The sequence below is a fragment of the Piliocolobus tephrosceles genome, chromosome 1, assembly GCF_002776525.5.
Source record: "Piliocolobus tephrosceles isolate RC106 chromosome 1, ASM277652v3, whole genome shotgun sequence".
Taxonomy (NCBI): Eukaryota; Metazoa; Chordata; class Mammalia; order Primates; family Cercopithecidae; genus Piliocolobus; species Piliocolobus tephrosceles.
This window is the reverse complement of record NC_045434.1, coordinates 42610021-42628795: the sequence shown is the minus strand read 5'-3', so window position 1 is coordinate 42628795 and position 18775 is coordinate 42610021. Positions and strand designations below refer to the sequence as shown.

Sequence of the window (18775 nt, the reverse complement as noted above, 5' to 3'; positions counted from 1 at the left end):
AAGGATGAAAGGACTTCTTCCGGAAATCGGTTTTTCTTCACTGCAAGAATACAAGTAAAAGCTGAACAACGTAACAGGGCTATAGAGGGGAATAAATTAGTGTATGTGTATGTGTCTTACAATTTTTAGTCACCCACAGAAATTGTGACTACACCATAGAACTTTATAAATAAGAAAATCCATGCAGTCATATCATTTAGAAGGAACCTGAAAAGGTCTTTAGTGAAATCACCTACTTGAGACTTGAATGGTATTAGCAACATGACAGTGAACATGTCCATAACACAGACTGTGTGCCCGGAACATTTCTAAGCACTTTACGTCTTATAGTAGATCCTTTTTACCCCGTGCCACATCCCTAAGCCCTCTTCCCTCTTAATTTCAGCGCAGCTCTAGTGGACAGCTCCACATGATCCACCAGGGTCATCCTTCTTGCACTTAAGTTTTTTCTTTTGATTGTTTCTTTTTTTTTTCTTTTCTTTTTTTTTTTTTTTTTTTTTGGACCAGGGCTTTATCCAAAGCCCTAAAAGGCCACAGCCAGGAAGTGCAGCAGTGTAAGCTTCTCTGGGGAATGGAGGGAATATGTCATGTATAAATGCTCCACTTCCTGTTCATCCAAGAGAGCCTTCTGAGGTGCATCTATATGGTTTCTTGGAGGGTTCCCAGCATGTCTGTACAGCCACAGAGGAAACCCTTTATTAACTTATCTTCTTTCCAAGCCTCACTCCCCCAGCCTCCTGCTCAAGACCTGGGATAACCTGCAGGTAAACTTCACACTCTGTTCTTTAGGAAATATGACTAGATGTATTATTTACCTTGGACCAGATGACAGATGGTTTTGGAATTCCACTTGCTTTGCATGGTAAAGTTACTGGAATGCCTTCAATTGTACTGAGTATCTGCTGCCCATGCTGAATGGTTGGCAGAACTGAAAAGGTAAGTAGGATTTGGAATCTGAGCACCTGTTCTTCCATTTAACATCATTATTTAAAGTTGAATATTTTCAATATAACATTAATGTTTGTAAAAATGAGCAATTATTTAACATTTTCTGATAAAAATGTAGGATAATCTCTGTAAAGGAGTGTGCTAAATGCTAAACAAAGACAATAAAGTAGTTATGATCTGAAAAATGAAATGAAAACTTAAAATCAAGTAGTAAGTGATGTTTAATAAGCTGACTTTCCTAACAAAAATAAGAGAGGACCGAAGAAAATTCATTTTGTTTTGCTGGAAACCCAAGACAGAATTGCATTCTAAGAGCTACACATTTAACGTGAATCTCCAATCACTGTCCTTTATTCATTAAGCTGCAATAAGCTGACATAAACGTACATTCAGAGAAATGAGCTGTTTAGCTACTGCATATTAAATATCTATCTATACTCAGGAATCACTTAGTGAGCCACTACATTTAACCTAGATAAAAAGATTTGTTTTGTTAAGAAGAATTCAATGGTAAAACTCAAATCTTCAGAGTATATTTTTTATTGTATGTATGTATGTATGTATGTATTTTTTTGAGACAGGGTCTTGCTGTGTTACCCAGGCTGGTCTTGAAATCCTGGGCTCACGTGATCCTCCTGCCATGGCCTCCCAAAGTGCTGGGATTACAGGCATAAGCCACCATGCCCAGTCAAGTATTTTATATTTAAAAGACTAAAAGGACTCTAACTCGATATTTTTCAGTAAGGAAAATAACATATCTTTGACTTTAGAAAGCAACTGAAGAATTAACATGAGTAGAAGCAAAGCAAAAGGAAAGTGAATCCCTCCATTCTGTGTAAATCATAATCAGAACCAACTCTCACAAACAGAAATTATCAATACTCAATGTTCTCAAAATGGTGATTTTGATGAAAGAAGCTTGCATATATGAAAGTTCCTAACATAGTGAGAAGAAGACAATAAAAGCCCAAACTATAACAGGCATTTCCTTTCCATCCTCTGGAAAGATGAGACTGGAACTGCTCCCAGGAGCTCAATCACTCATCATTGCTCTTCCTTAAAATCAGATTTTTCAAGGATTATCATAACTACTGTGGAGAAGTTTTCTAGAACTAGAGACACCAGAAACCTCAGTGTTTCTGAGGTTAGATTAGATATGCTACATACTCATATTTTCCTATGGCTGGGTTTACTCTTTAGATAATTTCTTCTTAAAGAATTGGCAGCAAATCCCCAGCCCTAAACAACAATGCCAGGCTACTCTCTAAAGCAAGAAATTTAGTTTTCAGACTAATCATGGAATATTCATCTTTCAACTATGCTGTCAATTTGTGGCAACATGGAAGAAGCCATTTTGATATAAACATATTGAGTTTCACAGCAATAAAGAAAAGTGGCAAATTTAGGCAACAGTTTTGAAATCTGATGACATTTGGGTGTGGAAGACAAGTTTCTTTTCAGATTGTCAATCTATATAAACCAATATGACAACTAAACTGTTTTGTCATTTTAATTTACATTTATACTTGTATTCATTCATTATTTTAAGACTGGATTGAGAGCCTTTAATGAGTATTCTTAAAAATGGAGACACAGAATGATGAAGGAACAGCCCTGCTAGTTAACATAAATATACAGAGGTATAGAGAGTTGCTAGGCTGCATCACATCCATCTGCTAAATGGCTGCTAGATTTAGTTAAAGGCAAATGGTTGCACTAATTTTTTAACTCTGTTGACTAAATTAGTTACTCATTTTGGACTAAAATGGACCAATGAGTGCTGTGAAATGATCTCTTAATTTTTAATATTAAAACTGCTTGTATCACAATATACCATATCATTGGTTTGTTGGTATCCTCGCCCCTCTGATAAGAAAGACATCAGAATTAATTCTGTCATTTTTTCAAGTGAAATTCAGCCTCAGAATCCTACTCAACACAATATTCTAGGCAGTCACTAGAAGCCAGAGAGGGAGAACATGAGGGCATTCCTACACTAGATTCTCAAACCAGTTTATAAGCACTGTTCAGGAAATCTATGGTCTGGTCTTCTTGAAAAATAGTTACACAACCATATCCAATCTGTCAGTATGCATTTATTCCTCTAGGTTATAACTAATTTAGTGTTGCTTTAGTATTTCTCAAAATAATATTTCTTCAAGAATATCTAAGGTGATGTTGGTGGATACTTAACGTAAAACTGAGAAAGGTGGAAGAGGCTGTTTAAGAGAAGCAGGCAAAACAGAAGAAAATGGTCTGCATTCAGTGATATTGTCAACAGACCAAACAGAATTGGAAAACTACTGGACTCTCCAACTCACACTCTAAATAAAGAATAAATCAACTACTAAAAATAAGTATTTTGTACTACTTTCTTCCCTCAGATATTCAGCTCTGTACACAAAGCTATTTTTAATGCAATGGTTTTTTTGGTTTTGTTTTTTTAAAAAAAGTAGTGTTGCAGAGTCTTTAAAGCAAGTATACAAAAAAGTTATGATAATTTCTTAAACTATGAAGCTGTCAATTACTGAGATGTAAAAAGCTGGTTACTGTTAGTTACAAATGGAAAAAGATTGCTTCTGGATTTTCTTATTTGTGACCTTTAAGTTATTTAACATGCAAGAAGATTGGAGCCCATGAGGTGACCTTTAGAAAAGCTTAGGTCATTTCTAGCTCAAGCACAAAGGGGTCATTAGTAAGGATATGCTTGTTGCACAATCCAAAAAGAAAAGGCAATCTGGAGGGTATAATGAGTTCAGCTTGTCTGAAATTAAAATGTATTTTTAAACATAATTCTTTGAGAGCCGAGGTCACTTTTAACAATTAAGAAACCACTTACAAAAGCCCTTGGCCAGACTCAGCTGGTGACTCCCAAGAAGGTCTTTTTGTGTACATAAAAAAGGGAAATCTGGAAACAACATTAACAATGTAGATATTGTTCAAGAAATAAGAAATAACAATTACGAGAGACTGTAATTAGAGGAACAGCGTTATTTGATTAAAATATAGGAACAACTACTTTGTACACAGTTTGGAAACAATAACATTGGGTGTGTCTCTTACCATGCACAACCACAGAGGTAGTTTTGTTATTTGTCCCAGCAACGTTACTGGCCACACAAGTATATTCACCACCATCCTGAAGCTGAACTCTTTCAATATGGAGGCTCCCATCACTGCGCACAGTGATGTAAGGATTTTGGAGCAACTTAAAGGAAAAAAAAAAAAAAGGTAATTTTTATTTAAAAAGAAAGGAGTTGTGAGAGTCAAAAATGAATCTGCCTTTTTTTTTTCCCAATCAGGTTACTAAAAGTCTATATACAAAATATTTTAATGTCCTTAAGTGAAAAATGATGAGCATAAATGTTACCAAGAGTGTGATTGTATAATTTAATCCTGATATACCTCCAAATATTATACCTATTAATATTTATCAGAGAGTTAAGCACAAGCTAAAAAATGAAAGATACAGATGTGACTTGTTTAATGTTCCTGTAAATTTTGTCATCACTCAAAGCCCAAATTTCACTATAATTTTTACTTTTGGCTTAACTTGTTCTTTTCCAAGAAAGCCTTATTACCACTAGCAAGCCATTTGATATTTTTATTTTGGCACATAGGCCCTTATTCACGCCAAGGGAGAAGGACTTAAGTCTCAACATCCGCCCTTGTTAGGTAACAGATGGACAATATGTTTCATTATGAACTATATAAAAATGTAGATATATATTGTCATTGTTTTTCAGTGTAAATTTTTTTATGAAAGGATGTGAAAAATGTTTACAGTTCTATGAAATTTTTTCTGTAAATAAGCTATCTATGGCAATACATTTTCTTCTGGTTCAGAGCATTTTTCTTTCCATTTTCTAGAATATTGGGACTCACTCTCTCGCAGTACTGATTAGAAGTGAATATGCTGAACCCAGGAGGCGGAGGTTGCAGTGAGCCGAGTCCACATTAGTGGACAATATGTGATATATGAATTGTGTCAGGGAAGTCTGATAATATTTTCAGTTAAGAATGATCGCTTGTAAATCTGTATCATTCACCTACACTGCTTTTTATTTGCATAAAAACCTGAGAAAAAATTAGCAAACCTCACTTAAAAATAAATGTCCTTATAGAATGATAGTATTTGAGCACACATGATGGGGTCACCATGTTGGCCAGGCTGGTCTCAAACTCCTGACCTCAAGTGATCCATCCACCTCGGCCTCTCAAAGTGCTGGGATTACAGGTGTGAATCACCACACCTAGCCCACATTCCTAATTTTCTTAGGTAAGAAGTAAATATACAAAAATATACTTCTTGTATATTTCTTGAGACTAATTACAGTCTCTCTTGTTATTTCTTATTTCTTGAACAATACTTGTGTGAAGATACTTGTGTGCTCAAATACTATCATTCTACAAGGGCATTTATTTTTAAGTGAGGTTTGCTATTTTTTCTCAGGCTTTTATGCAAATATGAAATTTTACATCTTCTTAGATGGAGTCAATTCATTTTTTTTTTTTTTGAGACGGAGTCTTGTTCTCTCACCCAGGCTGGAGGGCAGTGGCACGATCTCGGCTCACTGCAACCTCCGCCTCCTGGGTTCAGCATATTCACTTCTAATCAGTACTGCGAGAGAGTGAGTCCCAATATTCTAGAAAATGGAAAGAAAAATGCTCTGAACCAGAAGAAAATTTATTGCCATAGATAGCTTATTTACAGAAAAAATTTCATAGAACTGTAAACATTTTTCACATCCTTTCATAAAAAAATTTACACTGAAAAACAATGACAATATATATCTACATTTTTATATAGTTCATAATGAAAGATATGTTTAAAGTTAATAATAATAAAGACTGATATACAAAATGGAAGAATTTTATGGGAATATTAATGTTTAATAATGTACTACAAAGAAGAGCACAAAAATATTTAAGTGCTATGAAAATAACAATACTTGCTTCAGTTCTTCTATATTCTGAAAAAAGTTCACTAGTGACACTGAATTTAACATAAAATTATGAAAATTACACTATTTCTCAATTTCATTAATGCCAAAATAATATGAATAACAAAAATGTTAATAATAAAGAAAAGCTTTGGTATACTTATAAAAACATATTTTTGTATATTTATTAAATTGATACTTTTGGTGACTGGAATATATTACTTGTTACTCAAGAAAATTAGGAATGTGGGCCAGGTGCAGTGATTCACACCTGTAATCCCAGCACTTTGAGAGGCTGAGGTGGATGGATCACTTGAGGTCAGAAGTTTGAGACCAGCCTGGCCAATACGGTGAAACCCCATCTCTGCTAAAAAATACAAAAATTAGCTGGGCATGGTGGTAGGCACCTGTAATACTGCTACTCTGGGGGCTGAGGCATGAGAATCCCTTGAACCTGTGAGGCAGAGGTTGCAGTGAGCCTAGATCCCACCACTGCACTCCAGCCTAGGCGACAGAACAAAACTCCGTCTCAAAGGGGGAAAGAAAAGAAAAGAAAAGAAAATTAGGAATGTGAATGCATGCATTTAAAACGTTCTTACCATAGCTGAATTCTTAATCCACCGACGTTCTGGAATGGGATTTCCAGCTAACAGAGTACAGGGCAAAGTAAGCTGCTGTCCTTCAATAACATTGGCCACTGAAGGGCTGATTCCAATAAGTGGAGCAACTAAATTAGAGAGAGCACAGGCACTTTCAACTCTATTTCACCCAAAAGAAAGGTAAACCACTTTACAGACCCCAAAGACTATAAGTTATGCTATAAAAATTTGAGTTTTCAGAAACAAAATATTTACATGAAAATGGGTATGATTTTGAAAGTAAAAATTAAAGTCTCCTTCCAAGTAGGGGGAATGCAAAAGGACAGGTAATATACTAGTGTAGAAGTAAAGAAGGTAAAAAAGAATGCTTATGACATGGAAGGCCTGAAATGTCAAGCCAAGATATTTGCAATATATTCAGTAGACAAATGGAGAGTAACTGAAAACATTTATAAATGGAAAAGTGGAATCATCAGGATCATTTCTGGGGGAAATATTAATCTGAAAACTAAGTACACTGGAAGAAATGGGATCAATAAGGAAGCTGTTGTAATAGCTCAAGCAAATAATACGAGGTTGACTCTCTTAGATGGAATGGTAAAGGAGTATTGTAAATATGCCCTTCTCTAAGAATTAATGAATAAATTTAACATAAAGTAAAATCCCTAAGAGATTTTACTTGGAAAATTTATACATAGACAAATGAAGACATATTTTAAAAACTGTATAAAAGGTTATTAATGAGAAACATGTACTGACAGATACAAAAACACATTAAATGCTATAATAATTTAAGCAATGTAGTACTATTTCAGAAATACAATTCTGAGGAATAGACATGGGGACATAAACTTACTATGTGATCAAATGGGTATTTTAGTCAGTGGGAAGATAATATTCAATAATATATATTGTGTCAAATGTCTTACTACTTGGAAATAAATGATATTATATTTTTACCTATCATACACAAAAATAATTCCATGTTGACTAAAATAACAAAAGTAAAAAAGGAATCAGAAAAGACCACAACTCTAATATGTGTGTGTGTGTGTATGCGCGTGCATGTGTGTATTCATATTTAGATTTAAAACAATTTATTTATATTGCCCTTCATTTTGGAGCAGATAATCTCTAAGGTTATTTCCAGGACTAACATTCTAAGAAATATGAAATGTGGTAGGGAAGGGAAGGCTGGTCTAGTAATTAGTTATTTATCTTTTTTTTTTTTTTAAGTGGCACAGGCAAGAGATGACATAGTAAAAGAAGTCTGATGATTTTGAAGACCGTGGTATGTAGACATTCAATTGATCTTACCAAGTCCGGTCACTGTTATTGTTGTCTCTGACTGGATCTTTCCAAACTGGTTTTCAGCTTCACAAATATAGGTTCCTTTATCGCTTGCCCATAAGTCTAAAAGGAAGAACTCATTTACTCATCTAATACCATCTATGGAGCATTAACTATGTGCCAGAAACAGTGCTGAGATCTGTGGATGGAAAGTGTGCACTGCCTTCTGGTAGAGGAGGGGACATACACAGAAACCAGCAGTCACACCACAGTGAAATAAGTACTACCAAAGAGTTCCAGACAGTGAGTTCTGGAAACAGAGACAGAAGTGACTGCATGAAGGCAATTGGAGAAGGATTCACACTGAGGTAATATCTGAGTGAGTAGAATAGAGGAAGGGCAGTCCAAATCTAATAGATGACAAAAGCAAGAGCTTTTGTAATGACTAGAAAAATCATGGCCCGTACAAAGAATGGAAAGCTGTACCATCAATGAACTCTGCACCACCACCCTGTTAGAAGCTTGCAGGGGAGATTTTTCAGTTGATGCAATGACTGGAGAAGTCTGCTGGCATTCAGTGGGTAAAAACTAGAGAGATGATACATGGGGCAGATTCGCAAATAAACAATTTTCCCAAGTCCAGCACGATTCTGAAGCTTCCACTGAAATGTGTGTATTTCATAACTTTGTTTGTAACTACATGAGTCTACAACCTAATTCTGTATGCATAGAAGAAAGACAGAACTTTAGTAATAATTGCACATCATCTTAGAAAATCACTTCACCAGCTTGGAGTTTTTGAGTCATCAATCCTATACTCCTGCGTGAGCCTGCATTTGAGCTATTGAATTCATAATGATGCCATATAAATGTATCTTCATATTGTGTAGACAATGTCAGAGTATTTACATAATGAAATATACATTATTTTAATATAAATTACTTTCCCTCATTTTTCATTTGTATGTGTTAGATATTAACATATTTTTTTATGTAGTTAGATCAAATATATAAAATTTTTCCAGATAATAAAATGATATTACAAAATATTTGTAATTAAAGAGGGTATTGGAGTCATGAGGATGGGGACTACTGAGTTATAGGTTGTGTGGGGATAGTCAGGAGACTGAAGTTGAAGAGGTGGGCTGGTGCCTTCTCAAGAGCATGGTTTTGTCTTGTGAGCAATCAGGAAGGAAGGAGAGAATTTTAAATAAGGGAATGAGTATAACCTTGTAAATATATGACCCAAAATAAGCAGTTTAATCTATTGATAAGATTTGAACAGAGAGAAGTGCAGCTTTCCAGTATGAATAGTTCCATACTATCTCAGATAAAGAACCATGACAAAGTTTCCACTCCTCTGCTAACCATATGCATTTAAGTGTAGAACTGCATCTGGTAAACTAAGTCAGCATCCACTTTAAATAGCAGACATTCATTTGGAAATAAAAATTCAGCAAACCACCCGATTAATAAATCATACATTAGTTCTAACCAGGATATTTTTTGTATTCCGAATTCTTGGGCTAATTTGTGCAGAAAAACAACATACCATGAGAACCAAGTTTCTAATCACTAATTTCCTTTCAGACAATTTAATTTTGACAATTAGTCAACTGTTGCTCAAGATACTGAGCTCTTTTATTCTTCCTTTTTGTTCATCTCCTTTAATTAATTTGTTTTCAGGTCTCACTTTTTATCAACATCTGGGTTGTTTCTCATCATCACTCTTTGAGCTTTTCAATGTTCCCTTTCTCTCATCTCTCTTCCTATCTTGTAGCAGTGTTGTTCTGAAACAGTACTTTCATGTACCTTTTCCTGCCTATCAAACTTGGAATGGGGCTCTCTAACTTCTAGCTCATCAAATCCATTTTTTTTCACCTGGACATTCAAGTCATGCACAATCTGACCCAATCTGATGTGTGTTTCCCAGTAGCTCCTTTTATGGGCATCCACTCAGAGAACAGACTGCAAACTACCTGGGTGAGGGACCCTATATCTGACTCTGTCCACCATAGAGTTCACCACAGAGCTGAACACTGAAGCACTTGTTAGTAGACAATGTAATTGATATCTGGAAGTTTAAGTGGCCAATGTACATTTAATACTGTTAATAAACTTGGGCCAGGCACAGTGGTTCACAACTGTAATCCCAGTACTTTGAGAAGACGAGGTGGGTGGATCATTTGAAGTCAAGAGTTCGAGACCACCCTGTCCAACATGGTAAACTCCATCTCTACCAAAAATACAAAAATTAGCTGGGTGTGGTGGTTCACACCTGTAATCCCAGTTACTCAGGAGGCTGAAGCAGGAGAACTGCTTGAACCTGTGAGGTGGAGTTTGCAGTGAGCCAAGTTCATGCCACCACACTCAGCCTGGGCAACAGAATGAGAACACGTACCCACCCAAAATATAAAAATGAAAATGATTAAAATAATTAACTTAGCAGTAACTGATTGAAAGCTTTCTATAAAATACCCCAAACATCCCATTATTTTTAAAAATGCAATTAATTATCTAAATGCTTTTCCTCCTCTTGTAACACCATGCAATTATTCTTAGCATTATTTGAAAAAATAGAAGGTGCTTCCAAATATCTGAATAGTGAATAGCTTATAAAATATTTAGATGAGAAAGTAGTTGGCTTTTGTGGGGGTGGCAGGGATCTTTTGCTTCAGGCAGATACAACTTTTAATAAAGGAGTTTCCAAAGTATCCCTATGTTGTTATGTACTGTTGGACAAAATAAGTAAACTAATAGTAATATTTTACCTTTCTATACAACAATTATTTCAAGAATCAAGGTAATGTGACCATTTATCTATGTAGAGGCTCAGGTGACTCTACTTGCAATAAGAAATGGTAAGGTATGAAGAAGTCATATTGTTTCATAAGCCTTTACGATACATTAATGACATACATTTGAATAAAATATAACTCATTTATGATAATTCCCAAATATAAAATGCCAGAACTATTTCAAAGTAAAATGCAATGAACATAAAATGTGTTGGCAAGATTAATATATTATTTTAAATAGCAATACCTATGTATAAAACATAAATGTACAATATAAAAGTACATATTCATACAAAATATATTTCCTTCAACCTACTTAAAATAAAGAGAGCTCCTGTTCTTAGTTGGCTGATGGAACTAACTGAAAAAGGTCTTGAGAAAATCGGCATGTTGTCTAATCTTCGCCATTTGATTGTTGGTTCTGGATAACCCTGAACGTAACAAGGTAATGTCACATTTGAGCCAATTTCCATAGACACATCAGCAGGTTCTTGTATGAAAACTGGAGGTGCTGGAAGATATTACAAACAATAAAAAAGTCATTGGTATATTATCCAGGTATATTAAACATAAACGTAAACATTAAACTGTCAAAGCGATTGAATTTGAATTATTGTTCATATTATATTGTAAATTTACCCCGTTGATATTCCTCTCTTATGTAAAAATGAGTGTTTCTTTTTTGCTTTATAAATGAAGAGAGACACTTAGAAGCCCAACCATTTCCTTAAAGTGATAAATGATAAAAAGAGTGGGAGTTCAAATTATAATTACCTTAAATAAAGAGAATCTTTCTGAGGACTCTGTTCTGTTCCATTGGTCTATATCTCTGTTTTGGTACCAGTGACAGACTGGATTAAGAAAATGTGGCACATATACACCATAGAATACTATGCAGCCATAAAAAAGGATGAGTTTGTGTCCTTTGTAGGGACATGGATGCAGCTGGAAACCATCATTCTCAGCAAACTATCGCAAGAACAGAAAACCAAACACCACATGTTCTCACTCATAGGTGGGAACTGAACAATGACATCACTTGGACTCGGGAAGGAGAACATCACACACTGGGGCCTATCATGGGGAGGGGGGAGGGGGGAGGGATTGCATTGGGAGTTATACCTGATGTAAATGACGAGTTGATGGGTGCTGACGAGTTGATGGGTGCAGCACACCAACATGGCACAAGTATACATATGTAACAAACCTGCACATTATGCACATGTACCCTAGAATTTAAAGTATAATAATAATAATAATAATAATAATAATAATAATAATAAAAAGAGAATCTTTCATTCTAAAAATTTGTTTTCAATTTTAGTTTCTGTCAAATTGCTCAAACTTTAAGACTATCTTATAAATAAGTGGGCCTTATAATAAGATATTTTTGACACTTTCCATAACTTGCTCCTTTGGTTGAATTTTTAAATTAATTTATACCAGAGTTCATTCTTTCATAATCACTATATAACAAGCTAACACTGTTTACTCCTAAATTATATCCTTGTTCAATATCATATTCTTGCTTCTCATACCTTTCACATTTTTGAATTAGAGAAATTTAAATTTGAGAATAAATAATACAAATTAAAGTAACAGAATGTAGTATTTGATAAAAAGCGAATAGGGAGAGTTTAATATCTTAGACAGAATTAAGAAATGATTCAGAAACTATAAAAATTATAGATAAGAGGCTACAGATATCCACATAATTCAGGTAACCACAGAGATCAGGGAGGAAGACATAGAAATACATCAGAGGCACATCTTGGCAAACATAGGAATCCTGTTTAGGGAGGATACTATCAGCAAGTTCAAATAAATGAGGCTCTCAATACATCCTGGAAACTTATGGGTGATGAGACATCAGGCAAGGAGAACTACACAGGGTACTTCTGGAGGCAATGGATGAAACCTGCTCATACAGGACTCTAAGAGGTGTACCCTAGGGAAGGCTCTTTGATAAAGTCAAGGTTAAATCTTGGTTAGAAATGATAATTATCACTTACAGAGTCAGAGGTTGTATTAAGTGCTGTCCATTATTTATCTCATTTAATCTTCACAATATCTCTATGGGGTAGGTATTGTTATTACTCTGATTTTATAGATGAAGAAACTGAAATACAGCTAATTTGCTAAGTATCACATGGAGTTGAATTATGGAAGCAGGATTAAAAGCCAAGTCAATTCAACTTTGGAGTCACCATTCTTTGCTATTATATTAACTTCTCCTTTTCTATGGCTTCTCACAACTACTCATAGTCATACTAGTTAGCAGGCTCATAAATATTCTTACAGAGATCACTTTTCTTCCCATGGGAATTCTGGATTTGATGTACAGTTGTCTCTTCAGCAGCATTAGTGGTTTTTAGCATAGGTTAAAGAACCTCCTCCAACTCTGCAGCCTCATCTCCTATTATTTCCCTTTATAAATGTTACTACCTGAGCAATCAGCATCCCTTGTTCTTCTCCAAACAAGGACTGACCTTTCTCTTATCAGTACCTTGTTATTACCACCTCCCACAAGTGTAATGTCTGCTATTGATCTCTAGCTGTTCAAATATTGGCAATCTTTTAATCTGGTTTAAAAGGCCCCTCCTCTATGATGCCATCACTTACCAGTTGAGATGAGCATGATTTCTTCCCTCTCTAAAGTTTCAGAGAACTCACTCTCTACCACTCTCATAGCAATCACCACATTCAACCTGTTGTTATACTATGCTTGTTTTCTATTTCCTAGAGAGTTTATATTTGTAACCGTATTTTTATCTTTTACAGCAGCTAACATAGTACTTTGTGCATTATTCATGGCCACTGGATATTTGTGAATGAATTTTTGAATCAGTATGACAACACTTCAGTAATAACCCAGTGTGTGTTTGTGTGTGTGTGTATGTGTTTGTGTGTGTGTTTGGTGCATAAGTGTATATAACAACCTTGACCCAGAACACTGAACTTTCACATGGCAATTTCAGAAGACCTCTTATTTATTTATTGAACCCAAACAAATTAAATTAGGTTAAATACCACAATTGAACAATATGATTTTATAAATAAATGGTGTATCAGTGTTTACATTTTTCTTAATCCATCTATATGGGAATTTGACTTATAAAAATAATAGGCAAAATAAACATATTTTAAACATAGTTAATAGACTAGCTCATAGCTTGATTATTCTAAGTGATATGGTTTGGATCTGTGTCCTTGCCCAAATCTCATGTCAAATTGTAATCCCCAGTTTTGGAGGAGGGGCCTGGTGGGAGGTGATTGGATCATGGGGGCAGATTGCCCCCTTGCTGTTCTTGGGATACTGAGTGAATTCTCATGAGATCTGGTGATTCAAAAGTGTGTAGCACCTCCGCCTTTGCCCTCTTCCTTCTGCTCTGGCCATGTAAGATGTACCCGCTTCCCTTTTGCCTTCTGCCATGATTTTAAGTTTCCTGAGTCCTCCCTAGCCATGCCTTCTGTGGAGCCTGCACAACGGTGAACCAATTAAACCTCTTTTCTTCATAAATTACCCAGTCTTTGGGATTTCTTTATAGCAGTGTGAGAACAGACTAATACACAAAGTCTCTAAGACCTAGTTACTTTTCTCTGGATAAATGGAAGTCATTTATTCTAAAGCAGGTGGCAGTTCTGAAAAATGGAAGTTAAGTTTAAAAGTTTCCGGATATGTTAGGCTCAGAGTATGGGCAGGTAAATGTGGTGATGGACAGAAAATAAATTCCAGAACAGCACAAAGATATGCAGAAGCCTGGAATCAACCAAGTACTTGGAAGAAAACCCAGTTTACTGACACATTACAACACAGGCATCAGTGAAAATGAAGGCAGATTTCAATTTTCAGAACTAAGAAAGCCAAGAACAAACTGGAATAAAAAAGGGTAAGCAAACCTCAACTTGTACCAACAAAACTCTATTAAGACTGGAGAAGTCATCCGTTGTAAAGCAGCTTTGAGAACAGCATCATGCACAAAACAAGCACAAGGTCAAAGAATATATGTACTGGTATCACAAAACAAGGCAAATGAGAATACCAGGCACTAGGTAAGCAGCCAAGGCAGCATCAATGACAAGCAAACCTCAAAAATGAAGCAACTCCTAACACAGCCAAGAAGCTTTTTAAATACTTCCTACTCCTGAATGTAGCCAACATGACCTCCAAGTGAATTACAGTGGGTAGATGGTAAATACATTAATGAAACTAAGGGAAAGAAGAACAGCAGTGAGTGTACTACCATGCATGGTGCTTCTACAGAGGAGGCTGTTTGCTTAGAGAGGTGAAGAGCACACTAAGTGGCTTCAAATGGCAACTCTAAGCTTGAGAAAATGATTTTACCTCCTCCAGTTAAAATATCCCCAAGATCTCGAGTGTAAGTGAAGAAAGGCATAACATTTCCTATCTTATGTTGTTAAAAGAGATGATCTTTATTAATCATTTAGTATATAATAATCACTCAGATATAAACTCTCATTAAAAATATTGTAGAGTTAACTTATTCTCAACTGGAGTTTAATACATCTAGGTTAATTTCTGTGGTTAGTTTAATGTTATGGTTAATTTCAATTTTGGCTTCTTCTTCATAGAGTCTGTTAGGATGACGTTTGATCCTCTGAGATCCTAAGTATTTGTTTGCAAGCATCTTGAGATCTGCACAGGGTTAATGCCACAGTACAACTTTGCTGTAACTTACATATAGATATGATTGTGTACACACATTATTCTGCAAATATAAAAATCACAAACAGATTGACCATCTTGCTCCAAAAATTATTCCATAAAATTATTCTAGTTCCCTTAGGGACAATTAAATATATGTACTCCATATGGTGACTCTTGCATTATTTTAGTCAGAGATTTTCTTTCTTAAAATGACTGGACACATTGTTTTGGTTCCACCAAACCACAAAGCATGAAACCACAGTCTAAGACTCAAACCCTGTGTGGTATGGAATGCTACAAATAAAATCACTGCCAAGCCAACTTTTTGTTTGATGTAGCCAGTCCTCTTTCCTTCCAAATGACTTCACAATTCACTATCCCTTTTTACAAAGGATAAAAATCATTGGTAACTTTCCCTGTTAACCTGAAATGTCCATAATTTAAAACCATGATAATAAGTAATAGGAAAAAGGGCATTCACTACAAGAAGCTAGAACTCAAAAATCATATTAAATAGCCTTTTCATTATTTTTTGATCTAGTATTGTTGATATGAAGTAATATGCCCACAAAAACAACCTGAAAGTTCAAATGATACGGATAAAAGCATGTTTTTCTTCCTAAGTCATAAGCTACTTAAATTTATGCCCAATAGTTTTGGAACTCAAATGAACAATTTTATGCACTACTAAGCTTAATACTTAACTTGTCTCAAGCCCTTTCTTTAAAAAGTTAAGCTGAAACAGTGACTTTCACATTAAAATCCAAATGCTTAATCTTAAATACTAAGCTGCTATTATATAGGCATTTCCATATGATTTTTCGAGGTTCAAAGAATCATAATGACCACTTAATGTGTGAAGTTATTATTCATTTACATGATACATGTTTCATTAAGCACCTTTAGGGTAACAGCAATAGCAGCTGATATGCTAGGTGTATGTTATGATGATATCTCGTTTTATCTTTACAACCAACCAATGAGGTAGGTACCACTTAGATCATTATTTTATAGATGAGGAAAGTTAGGCAGAAAACCCGTTCTCTGTCAGAGTCCACCATTTACTTAACCACTATATAAGTTCTGGGGAAAGTTTTGATTTCATGTGTGTTTACCTTTAAACCTAATAGTGATAACTATAATTATCACTACAACTGTGATTTGCATGGTTCTTGGCATTTACATATTACATCTGCTAGAATATGTAACCACAGTGTGATGTGAGCAGACAAGGTCTATTCAACCTTTGTTATTCAAGAAAACAAGCTGAAGGTCAAAGAATATATGTACTGGTATCACAAAACAAGGCAAATGAGAAGACCAGGCACTAGGTAAGCAGCCAAGGTAGCATCAATGACAAGGAAACCTCAAAAATGAAACAACTCCTAACATTGTGAGCTACAATGAGAAAGATCTAACAGCGAATATGGTAATAGTTAATGCAAAACAGAAACATGAATGGTACTGACTTTAATACTAAGTTATTTGGCAATTGTGAACAATGGTCAAGGTTACAATAAACAAATAATTTGGCTTATGTTGATGGTTCTGTCAGGACAATTACTGGAATAAAAGTTGAAAAAGCCATTGTTTTAGAAAGGGTCACAGAGAATGAAGATCTCGAGTATAAGTGAAGATAAAACAAAATTCACTTCTGTTCAAGAAATAAAGTATAAGTATGAAACATTTTTTAGGATGTTTCCTAACCCAATGCAAGTCACCCTAGCACAGATAGCGTGAACCCTTATATGGTATATTACTGGACAGAAGAAGGAATCTGGAAATTCCAGAAGCTAAAAGGGATTATCAAGAAGGCAGCAAGTAAGCAAAGAAGCCTGTGCAAAAGATTCTTAGAATTTCTACAAACTTTCAGGGGACTGAGGGTGCAATTACCTTTTGGCTGGGAAAAATTACTGAGACTGTTTCTTCTTCTAGAGCTAGACAAGTCTAACAGAATCTTGAATAAACATAAAATATCTGTGCAGGAAGGAGGTAGAAGGAGAACTAGAAAATGTTGAAAATTAAAATCTTGTACTCAGTATATTTCTTGTAAACAAGAATTCTCTATGTAGTGACCCTCTTTATTTGGGCCTTATATTTCTAAAAGCTTTACTGTGTTTTACATCCTGCTTGCTAGTAGATTCAGAGCTACCCTCCACCCAAAGGTTCCAATCTTATTTTCAAGGCATTTCTCTTAATAACCACAGAGTTTAGTCATGGTTCAAACACGTCTTACAGTGTCCTAGACAGATTCTATAGTGGTCTTTGTGGTCATTTCCAGCTTTGTTGATTCTCCCCCAGGGCATAATCACTAAGAATGCTGAGTGTTCACCATACAGCTCAGGGGCAAGGGGATCATAAAAGATCCCAGAAAGCAAAAATTTAGCTTACATGAAACAAATATCAAGTTTAGCAGGACATAATTTTCATTGAAAGACTTAAAACAGTAGAGCTAAAATGTTTTGTGTCACTATATTCTAAGAAAAACAAAAAGCATTTTCTTTACAGTTCTAACTTTGGCTTCACAAAAACAGTCCGGCATGAATATCACCATATACAAGTGAAAATATAGGCAAATTGAATGCAATGTCGTATTTTATAAGTTCTAAGGGCCACAAATGTTAAATTATCTTAAAAATTAAATGCCAGATTCCATTTCATACAAAGTGAACTCTGTTATATCTGACCACAATGTGAAGATATTTATTTTTTAAAAGAGACATTAGACAAAAAAGAAGAGAGGACCAAACTTCTTGAGTAACCCATATACAGTTGCCGTGCATGCACTATATCTTCATTTTGTGATTGACATGTTTTTGTAGTACTTTATTTTATACACTGAAGAGTAATTACTATTGGATTTCTTTTAAGTAAAAGCACAATCTGATACCTTTGCTGTCATCAACATCTTCAAACTGTGGTCTAGGGCCAAAGTAGAATTGCTGGCCTCCAATGTTGATACTTAGAAATTTGGTGGCAGAATGGATGACTCTTGGTAGGGAAATGGCAACTTGAGTTCAAATATCCCGGTTCTGCCCCTCCCTAACTCTGTAACCCTGATCAAGTTGCTTAGCCTTTATAAGCCTCAGTTTCCTTATCTATAAAAAGGAGATAATTTTAGAATCTCTCCATATAAAAGTTTTTGACACAGCAAATGGTACATAGAAAGTGGCCCGGTGCGGTGGCTCACGCCTGTAATCTCAGCACTTTGGGAGGCTGAGGCGGGTGGATCATGAGGTCAGGAGTTCAAGACCAGCCTGGCTAACATGGTGAAACCCTGCCTCTACTCAAAATACAAAAAAAAGCTGGGCATGGTGGCAGGCACCTGCAATATCAACTACTCAGGAGGCTGAGGTAGGAGAATTGCTTGAACATGGGGTGCAGAGGTTACAGTGAGCCGAGATAGCACCACTGCACTCCAGCCTGGGTGACAGAGTGAGACTCCGTATCGAAAGAAAGAAAGGAAAGAAAGAAAGAAAGAAAAGAAAGAAAGAAAGAAAGAAAGAAAGAAAGAAAGAAAGAAAGAAA

At 35.4% G+C, this 18775-nt stretch overlaps 1 protein-coding gene across 1 annotated transcript in view; it reads right to left on the bottom strand.

Moving 5' to 3' along the window:
• The window catches only part of HMCN1 (hemicentin 1), a 454750-nt gene that overhangs the window by 217205 nt on the left and 218770 nt on the right, over positions 1-18775 (bottom strand). The window contains exons 16-20 of the mRNA XM_023203379.3: positions 10895-11089; positions 7808-7903; positions 6491-6618; positions 4012-4156; positions 816-928 (exon numbers count right to left, since the gene is read on the bottom strand). Coding sequence (XP_023059147.2) covers positions 816-928; positions 4012-4156; positions 6491-6618; positions 7808-7903; positions 10895-11089 — 677 coding nt within the window. The remainder of the gene's footprint in view (positions 1-815; positions 929-4011; positions 4157-6490; positions 6619-7807; positions 7904-10894; positions 11090-18775) is intronic.